A 9,872-nucleotide genomic window follows, 5' to 3' on the forward strand; every position below is an offset into this window, starting at 1 on the left:
GAAAAAAATGAAAAACGAAAACAATTAATAAAACGAAAAGGAAACAAAACAATTAATAAAACGAAAACGAAACAAAACAAAACACGGAAACAAAAACGTAAAACGGAAATAAATTATAGTATTATACATTATTTAATTATTTAATTATTTTTGAGTTCTGGATTATTTTTATTATTTACTCTAGAAACCTGAAATAGTTTTTCACTTTAGTCTCTAAGACTTAAGTCTTTACTTTTTGGTTTTAATCTTTACCAATGCACTTTTAACATTTAAATATTAAGTATAATTAATTTGAATTTTTAACTTTCAAGTGCATTTAGCATTTCTATATTGCGCGTTACAATAATTATAACTTAAAATTTATAACTCAGTTATATAAGTTATAAGAATATATTATATAATATATATAAATATAAAAAAATTATCAAAGACGTTATTTGGAAACAATAAGAAAATAACGTTTTTAAAAACGTTAAACGAAAACAAAAACGAAAAAATTAAAAACGTTTTCCATCCCTGAATCCTGATATTTTCACAGATCGATTTACACAGGAGGCCACCACCGCGGTACCTATAGGTACATCAATAAAAATGGTTCTTTGAAGAACCAACCATTTAAAACGGCCCTTTTAAGGGCCACGAATATTTTAAATTTGATTGAATTTTTTCTCCAGACCCAAAAGCCAGAGATCAACCCATAACTCATTTTATTTATTACTTCTAATAAAATTTAATGGACCAACCATAGTTAATATCTTTTCTACGGTTTGATCAGCTTGGCGAGTATGATACGAGAAGATATTAATTATTTATAATAATCCAACAAGTAGCAAACGCAAGTCTCGTTCAATCATAATTCATAATATTAATAATATTATATCATTTCCTCGGCTCTTCCTCATCATCACATACGCACTTTTGAATCAGGATAATAACAATTAAATACTAGATAATAATAAATAATGTCGTGTGCGATAAAAATACGTGATAATTGTAAATGAACCATAATTTTCTGTTTTGTTTCACTTATGATAAGAACTTGGCTGCTGCACTGCTACAGCCTGCAGCAGCGCCGCTGTGCAATGGGCACTATAAACACACACTCACACACACACACACGCGCGCGCGCGCGCGTATAGTACCAAACACACTTTACTCACACACACTCAAGCACTCGCCCGCACGTCTCGACGAAAATACTTGGCATGTGTAAGCCGATAGCAGGACGTACCTATCTCATTTCTATACACCGATTTAATAACAATATTGTACTGCATAATAGACAGTGTGAGTGTACTTCAGTTTATCATAATAATAAAATTGTACACATTTGAATGTTATCGCCGTCTTCCGTCGACTGCAGGACGTGATTAGTAAACACAATAACAGATTACGGAAGGACGCTCACTCTCCCAATAATACACCTACATAATAATAATATTGGTGATCGTATTGTCGCACAGTTCGCCTAAGTACATCTAAACAATCAACTTCGTTGTCGTTTGCGGATGGTGCGGCTTTGTCCACGGATCTCATAGACAAGTTGATTGCAATAATATTATTATATTGTTGTTGTTGTTGAAGTTGTGTTATCTGAACCGCCGCCGTAGCATACACGCGCGAGCTCCAGCCAACTGACTCGACGACCGTCATAGACGCCCGTCGCCATTATTACATTCAGGACATCAACAAACTTATACCTCCTGCATATTGTGCGTCTTATGTTAACCGGGTGAGTGTGATGTACTTTAGTTGAGTCGACCACTGTTCCCGAATGAACCGTATATAGACTATATAATATAGTTGTAAGCGAAGGTGACGAGTCATCAGTAGATCGTCGATCGTACATTTCCTACTAACCTGTTGACATTATGGCGATAAATTTGTTATTGTACTTTATAGTTAACATCTTTTCCCCATGTCTTAAGTCAATAATTGAGTGATATTACTTCATTCCTAGCCACAGTCTAGAGTCAAAAACATCTTTGACTGTTGTTGTGTAGCTAACAGTTATTTCATCAATGATTACAATTTTTAAAATATCATATGTGCTATGCTCTATTTTCACTACCTATTATGTTATATACACATTAACTTAAATTTTGTATCATAGGGTAAAATTACCTATTAAATAAATACTATTACTAAATTTTTTAACCGACATTTTTAAAACATATTTTTAACTTGTTCTACCATACAAAGTAGTGTTCATAAATTTTTTTTTCTAATTCATAATTTTCTTATTATAATTCAATAACTTTAGTACTTTCACGTGAATTCAAAGCTTGTCAGGTTAACATCACATGTTTGATGATATATTTATTTATTATATTTAATATATTTAACACAGTAAAGCTTAATAATTATTAAAGGGCAACAGCTCTTTTTTATTAAACTTTATATTTTTATAAATATTAGTTATCTATTTTTTAAATAAAAAATATGTATACAACATTTTAAAATTAACTTCAACAAAAGAGAAATAACTTATTCAAGTTTAAATTATATTATTATCTATAATTATATTAATATTATCTTTGTTTATTACCTATTGTTAGCTACTACCTTAGTTATCATAATATTATGTTACATCCTTATTCTATTATATATCCTAGTTTATCACCTTAATGTTAAAATCTAATAAATAATTATCTTACAATCAGCAATAGTTATTGTTTATGAATAATTAATATTCTTTATTGTGAAGCTATCTTTAGAAATAATAATGGAAATAGTTCATTATTGAATTCCTAGTAAATTTTTTATTTATTATATTAGTTATTTATTAAGCTACTTAATTTATAGTGATTTTTGTGTTTATAAGTATATTTGGATCTTTTCCAAGCTGTTGAACATATCATTTTTTCATTAAAAAATGTTTTATTTACTATAAATTTAAAATGATTATATATTATATTTTTTTATATTACACCATTTAAAAATTATAAGTAGTTATACACTACCGTAATTTATTATTATTAAAATATTTTGTTGAATACAATTTATTATTCCTATACAAAACCAAAATCATTATCAATGAATCTATTATTCTTAATGATTATTTTGTATTATTAATACTTTTAAATAAATAATATTTACTAAGAGATAACAGGTACCAAATATAATAGAATGTACCGCAATATTAAAAGATAACATTAATAATGTTTAAAACTCTTATCTTAATTATACATCATTTTATCTTTGCTGTAATGCTATGTTATGATAATATACTTGTACATGTATGCATCGTTTTTTAGTGACTATGGTCTTATTTATCAACATGACTCCTAATTCTATAAAAATATTTAGTGTGATCCATTTACCTATTTATTATAGTTTATTATTTCTGTCAAATACGAATAAATAATAATAGTGTTATAATATTTAGTTAATTTTCATTAATATGAATCGTATTATATATTTTAGAAACATGCCGTTATTTGGAAAATCGCAGAAAAACCCAGTGGAAGTAGTAAAGCAAATAAAAGAAGCTGTTGTAGCATTAGAAAAAGGAGATAAAAAGTTGGAAAAAGTAAGTATATTTTAACTTTAAAATCACAATTTAATTTATTTTATATTATGTTTATTTTCTCGGTCAAATATTTTTTTTATCATATGCTTATGTGTTTTTGATTAGTATTGTGCATTTAATTTGTTAGTTTTCACAGTTGCCTTGTACTTAATTTGATTATTCATTTATTTTTATTAAATGCAATACAAATCTCATAAAATAAAACATTTATGATCTATCATACTTATTTTATGCAATAGATATGATGAGTTTTTTTTAAATTTCAAGTGATACTGGTAGGTTTTATTGAACATTATGTGATTATTAAATGTTAACATAAAGATCAAAGTGTAAATCAATTACTGTTAATTAAATAGTAATAACAAATAATTTAGTTTACTGTTTGGTTTGCTCGGTATAATTTTAATTAATGTTATTGAACTATTAATAAATATAAATGTGTACTACTTGATAATATTAATATTTGTTAATAATTATGCTATTTCAGGCACAGGAAGATGTTAGCAAGAACCTTTTAGTCATAAAGAATTTATTATATGGAACTGCTGATACTGAGCCTTTGTCTGATATTGTTGTTGCTCAGTTAGCACAAGAAATGTACAACAACAACTTATTGCTGATGTTGGTACAAAATTTGACGAAAATAGACTTTGAAGTATGTAATTAAAATAGACTTTATTCAAATAAATTAATTTAAATTTTATATTTTACCATGACAGGGAAAAAAGGACGTTGCTCAAGTTTTTAATAATGTTCTTCGTCGGCAATTAGGTAGCCGATCACCTACTGTTGAACATATCTGTGCAAAATCTGAAATCCTGTTTACTCTTATTGCTGGGTAAGTTAGTATATGTTGATATTAAATGTATTTATTTTTAAAAGTTAAGTCAAATATATATCTTGAGGTCTACTAAATCAATGTGCATTGCTATAATATGTATACATTTGAGTCTCTGTAACAGTGTAACTCAAAACTCAATGAGGTTTGAAATTAATTTGGCTTAAGATTTTTTCAAATTAAATACTTTAATAAATTAATGACATTTATAAACACATCTGGAGAGGAGATGAAAAACTAAATTTTTATGACTCAGCTGTATAATAAATGAAATCAATATTATGATGTTTAAAAAATGTTAACTTGAGGCTCTAAATTGTTTATAACACTGTTATATTTTGTATATCTCAGCTAAAATTAAAAAAATTATACTATAATAATATGCTATTATTGTAATTTTAAAATATTTATGCTCCAACAAATATTGAGATTGTAGTCATTCATTTAGAAGCTTTTTATATTTTTATTTTCATTAGATATTACTATAGTATTTATAAATTTACATAAAACTTAACACTGTACATCATATAAAACTATAAAAAAAATTTAAAATTACAATTCAGAATTGTATCCAATTTCTATCATAAACAGGTTAAGTCTGAGTCCTAAGATGAATATCACGTTGAAGATAATAAATACTTAGAATTGAATCTATTTAATCGATTTCTATAAAATAGTAGATTTGTTTTTTGTTATTATAATAATTCATAATTTAACTCTAAATATTGAATTCAATATCATTATCTAATAATGTTTATAAGTATAAATGTTAAATAGATATAGTTAGATAAATAGATAGTCTCTGTCTTACTAGTACTTAACACAGCAAAATGTACACTCAACTGTTCACGTTTAGCTCCATTAGTTTAAAAAATAGAGTAAATTAACCTCCTATAAAATTTTATGGTAAAATTATTATTTAAGATGACGCCACAAGCCCACAACCGCATGTATTGTCTTACAAGTGTGTAACATGGCAAATTTTACGCTCAACAATTCCAATTTAGCTCCTTTAGTTTAAAATTTAGAGTGAATTGACTCGTACAAAAATTTAAGGTTATATTAGTTTCTAGGTTATCATAGATGCTTTTTATTATATTTTAATTTTAAAGCGAGTTATTTAAAGCAAGTATTTTTTAAATTGTAAATTGTTTGTATATCTTTAAATAATCATAACTTGCTTTAAAATTAAAATATAATAAAAGGCCTCTGTGATAACCTAAATAATAATGTTATCTTTAATTTTTATAAGAGTCAATTCACTCTAAATTTTAAATTAACGGAGCTAAATTGAAACAACTGAGCATAAAATTTGTTGTGTTACGCACTTGTTAGACGAAAACAACACATATGGTTGTGTTGTCCTCTTAATTAATGCTATTGGTTTTTTTATTTTAAAGTGTATTGTGAGTGTTTTAAGCTGTACAGACAATTTATAATTTTAAATTACTTATAACCCGTTTTAAAATTAATTTACAATCAAGTCTCAAAACTCAAAAATCTCTAATTTTTTTCATCCTTACGAAATTCCTATACACTCAATGCATTATTTGTCATGATAGGTGAAATATATAAAAAGTTGTGCATAAATAGCTCAGTCATATCAAATTTTATTATTAAAATCAAACATTAGTTTTAAAATTATTCAAAAGAAAAAAACAGTAATGAAAGAGTTGTAATTCTTTCAGGATCAAGTATGACTGTCATAGGTAAAATTATTAACTACTATATTAATTGACACATATTATATAGGGAATGAGTTAAAAAATATAATCTCATTGTAAATGTAGTTAATAAATATACATTTAATAATATCTAATTCAAATAAATTTGTATTTTTAAAAAATTTATGTTATGTAACTCGAAAAATACTTAGGTCGAATTTTATTTAATTTTTACCTCCCTTGAAATTCGAGTTATTGAGACTTGACTGTATAATAAAACCCTATAGAATTGTCTAGGATAATAATCTTTCCTTTAAATTTTACAAATTTACTCTAATTTTTAAACTAACAATGTTAAACGTGACCATTTAAAATTGTCTATGTTATGCACTTATAAGATTTAGACAAAAATGCCAGTGTAATGTCCCTAGCAAATAATATTATTGTTGATTAAAAATCTTGTATCATTATTTATTATGTACAAATATATAACCAATATAAATTAACTACAATAAGCAGATGTAAAAAGTGTAACATTGTATGGAATATTTAAATAAGAAATTAATAGTTCTACTCTGAAAATACTGATCATGATGGCTCAAGTTTCTTTTTGTTTTTTGAGGATAATAATTTATTTACTATTTTTATTTATTGAAATTATTTTTATGACAAATGTGCTTTGGTCATTTAAAAGGTTATCCAATGGTGGCTATATTGTTTTATCTATGAAAATAATAATTTTATAGATTATTGCCTTGTTGCTTGAACAATCACTAAACATTTATTGAATCAATATTGAGTTAAAGGTCCCTTAACCATGATGTTTTAGTGACTTCTGTTTGGTTGTTTCACTACATTTTACTAAACCATTAAATGAATTAATTGTTTGAATAAAATACTAAGTGCAAACACATAATTAGCTATCTTTATCGTTAATACTAGAGTACAATATCAATATCAATATTTAAAATAAATATTTTTGTGGATTTAAGAATTAAATTATATTTATTTTTGTTGAATATTTTTTGGATTTTTATTAGTGCTTACTAACAATATTATTGTATGAATAACAGAAATATTATTTAAAGGTATGAACATCAAGAAATAGCTCTTAACTGTGGAACAATGTTGCGTGAATGTGCTAGATATGAAGCTTTAGCAAAAATAATGCTGTACTCAAAAGAATTTTTCAATTTTTTCCGTTATGTAGAAGTTTCAACTTTTGATATTGCTTCAGATGCATTTTCTACATTTAAGGTTGTATACTAATTTATTAAGAACATACACTGGCCATTTTTTTTCCTAATTTTATTTACTATTATTATTATTGTAACGCAGGAATTGCTGACCAGACACAAACCACTCTGTGCTGAATTCCTTGAAATCAACTATGATAAAGTGTTCACACATTATCAACAACTACTGAACTCTGAAAATTATGTAACACGTCGCCAGAGTCTCAAGTTACTTGGTGAACTATTGTTAGACCGTCATAATTTTACGGTATTTATTTAATAATATAAGCATGGTGTCAGCAATCTGCAAATTTCTAGTAAAATTTATAATTTGTTTAAAAATCACAAACTAAAATAAAATTAACAGAAAATTGTTGATTAAAATGTTGTTTGTTTGTTAAATTAATAAACTTAACAGTTGTGAATTCATATAAATAAATTTGATATTTATCATATTCAAATTGTGACCTGTGAATAATATTGTTGTTTTTAGCCCTTGACATCAAAAACGTTACAAAGTCCGATACAAATTATTAAATTTTTTTATAAATTAATAATTGTTTTTGACATTACTATGCCGGGTATGGTCAAATTGCACTTGGGTTTAATAAAAGATAGTGTTCGAACTGCACTTGGGTTAAAAACAGGTAGTGGTCGAACTGTTAAACTCTGTTTATGAATGAGTGCAGTTCAACCGCTACCTGATTTTTACCCAAGTGCAGTTCAACCATTACCTTTTTTCAATCCAAGTGCAATTTGACCATTTCTTTGTAGGTAATAAGTGCAATTCGACTATCCCGAATATATCTTATCAAGAGGTCTACCTTAAATTTGTAAGGTATCTTTTTGTTTGAAGACTGGCATTATTTATCACTCTGATGAACGCGTAATTAATAATGTGTAATTAAAATAACTATTAATTCCATACAAGTCATTAGATATGTTCATAATCCGATTTTTTTCCAAACGATTGAACTGTAATAAGTGTTTTTTTTTTTATCATTTGTTTTAGGTTATGACTCGTTACATATCAAATCCTGACAATTTAAAATTGATGATGAATATGTTAAAAGAAAAATCTAGAAATATCCAATTTGAAGCTTTTCATGTTTTTAAGGTATAATTTTTAATTTTTAAATATTTGCAATATAATGTTATGTTATTTTTTTTTTCTTTAGGTATTTGTTGCTAATCCTAATAAACCCAAGCCTATTCTCGACATTTTGCTTCGTAACCAAGACAAGTTGGTTGAATTCTTGACAAGATTTCATACTGAACGATCTGAAGATGAGCAGTTCAATGATGAAAAGGCGTATCTGATCAAACAAATTAAAGAGCTCAAACCCACGACTAGTGATCAATGATTTAGGGTATATGCAACTCGAAACTATGACTATTCGGGTTGTTGATAGTTATATTACTTGTCATGATTTTATTTTAAGTTAGATTATATTTAGGGGTAATAACACATTTATATAATTTGGTTTTTGCTGGGGCATTTAAAATTTTTACTCGTAACAAAATAATAAACATTATTTATTTATTTTTTGTTTTACAAATGCCTCAATGTTAAAGAAATGTAATTATACTTGTTTGCATAATAGGAATTATAACACCTGAAAGTGGAATGTAGGTGCAATCTTATTGTATTCATTTTTTATGTTTTTTTAATTTCTATTAGTAAACACACATACATATTATGTACATATTATATACATAATATATATGTGTATGAGTATAATTTTGTCAAGTGTTTATATGGATAATCAACGTAATCATTAAGAAGAAAAATAAGTTTTTATATTAGAGTAATGTTGTATTTAACATTTTTAAATTGTTTATACATTGTATTTGATAGAAAAACAATCCTTATAATTATAAACAATCTGTTTATAATTAGATATTTAACTAATTATATTTATATACTGTATGAAAGGACTTCTAAAAAAACATTAATGTTTGTTACCTATGCATTAAAAAAATACATTAAACGAGGTTCGCCGTTCACTATTAAATTTTATTTTTTAAATTAAAATCTTAGGAAATTTACCCAACAAATTATTTGATTGTTTGTCCTTTTAATAATTGTTGGTTTACTAATTATTAATATTGCTACAAGAGTATCACGAAAGCATTATTAAATCGTTTTCAAAATATTTTTAATATTAATAATTTTATTATGTGATATTTTTTTATTGCAACAGTCAATATAATATTAAACATTATAATACTTGAATTATACAAGGTTTATTCAATAAATACCCCGAATAATAGTATTAAAAATTATATTTCAATCATACAAACTATTTAATTGAATCACAATCGAAATAGTGTCTTTTAGCTTCAATGCAATTTTTCCAACAGTCTTCCAATTTTTTAAACCCCCTTTAAATATCCTCCACGCTTATAATCTTTAGCTCTTCTGTCATGATTAGACAATGTAAATGTTGGGACTTCTATCGGAACGATTGAACTTAAGTTTCAGTATTATATCCATACGTATACCAAGTTTCAACTCCCATAATAATTGATTTTATAAAACTTATTTCATTAGAAGCCTAATTTTTATTTTGAAATTCGCTACAGTGCAACATTCCATTTGT

At 25.8% G+C, this 9,872-nt stretch overlaps 1 protein-coding gene across 1 annotated transcript; it reads left to right on the forward strand.

The window, feature by feature from the left end:
- The first annotated feature begins 1,154 nt into the window (after nt 1–1,154).
- Nucleotides 1,155–9,284, forward strand: Mo25 (calcium binding protein Mo25). Its single transcript, XM_015514770.2, has 8 exons — nt 1,155–1,732; nt 3,427–3,532; nt 4,020–4,187; nt 4,252–4,370; nt 7,123–7,291; nt 7,373–7,537; nt 8,282–8,386; nt 8,448–9,284. Exons 1-8 carry the CDS (start codon nt 1,722–1,724, stop codon nt 8,631–8,633), a joined length of 1,029 nt encoding a protein of 342 aa, XP_015370256.2. The 5' UTR covers nt 1,155–1,721; the 3' UTR covers nt 8,634–9,284.
- Nucleotides 9,285–9,872: the final 588 nt, after the last annotated feature.

This window comes from Diuraphis noxia, unplaced genomic scaffold (genome assembly GCF_037042655.1).
Source record: "Diuraphis noxia isolate RWA-SAM2 unplaced genomic scaffold, SU_Dnox_SAM2 contig0001, whole genome shotgun sequence".
NCBI lineage: Eukaryota > Metazoa > Arthropoda > Insecta > Hemiptera > Aphididae > Diuraphis > Diuraphis noxia.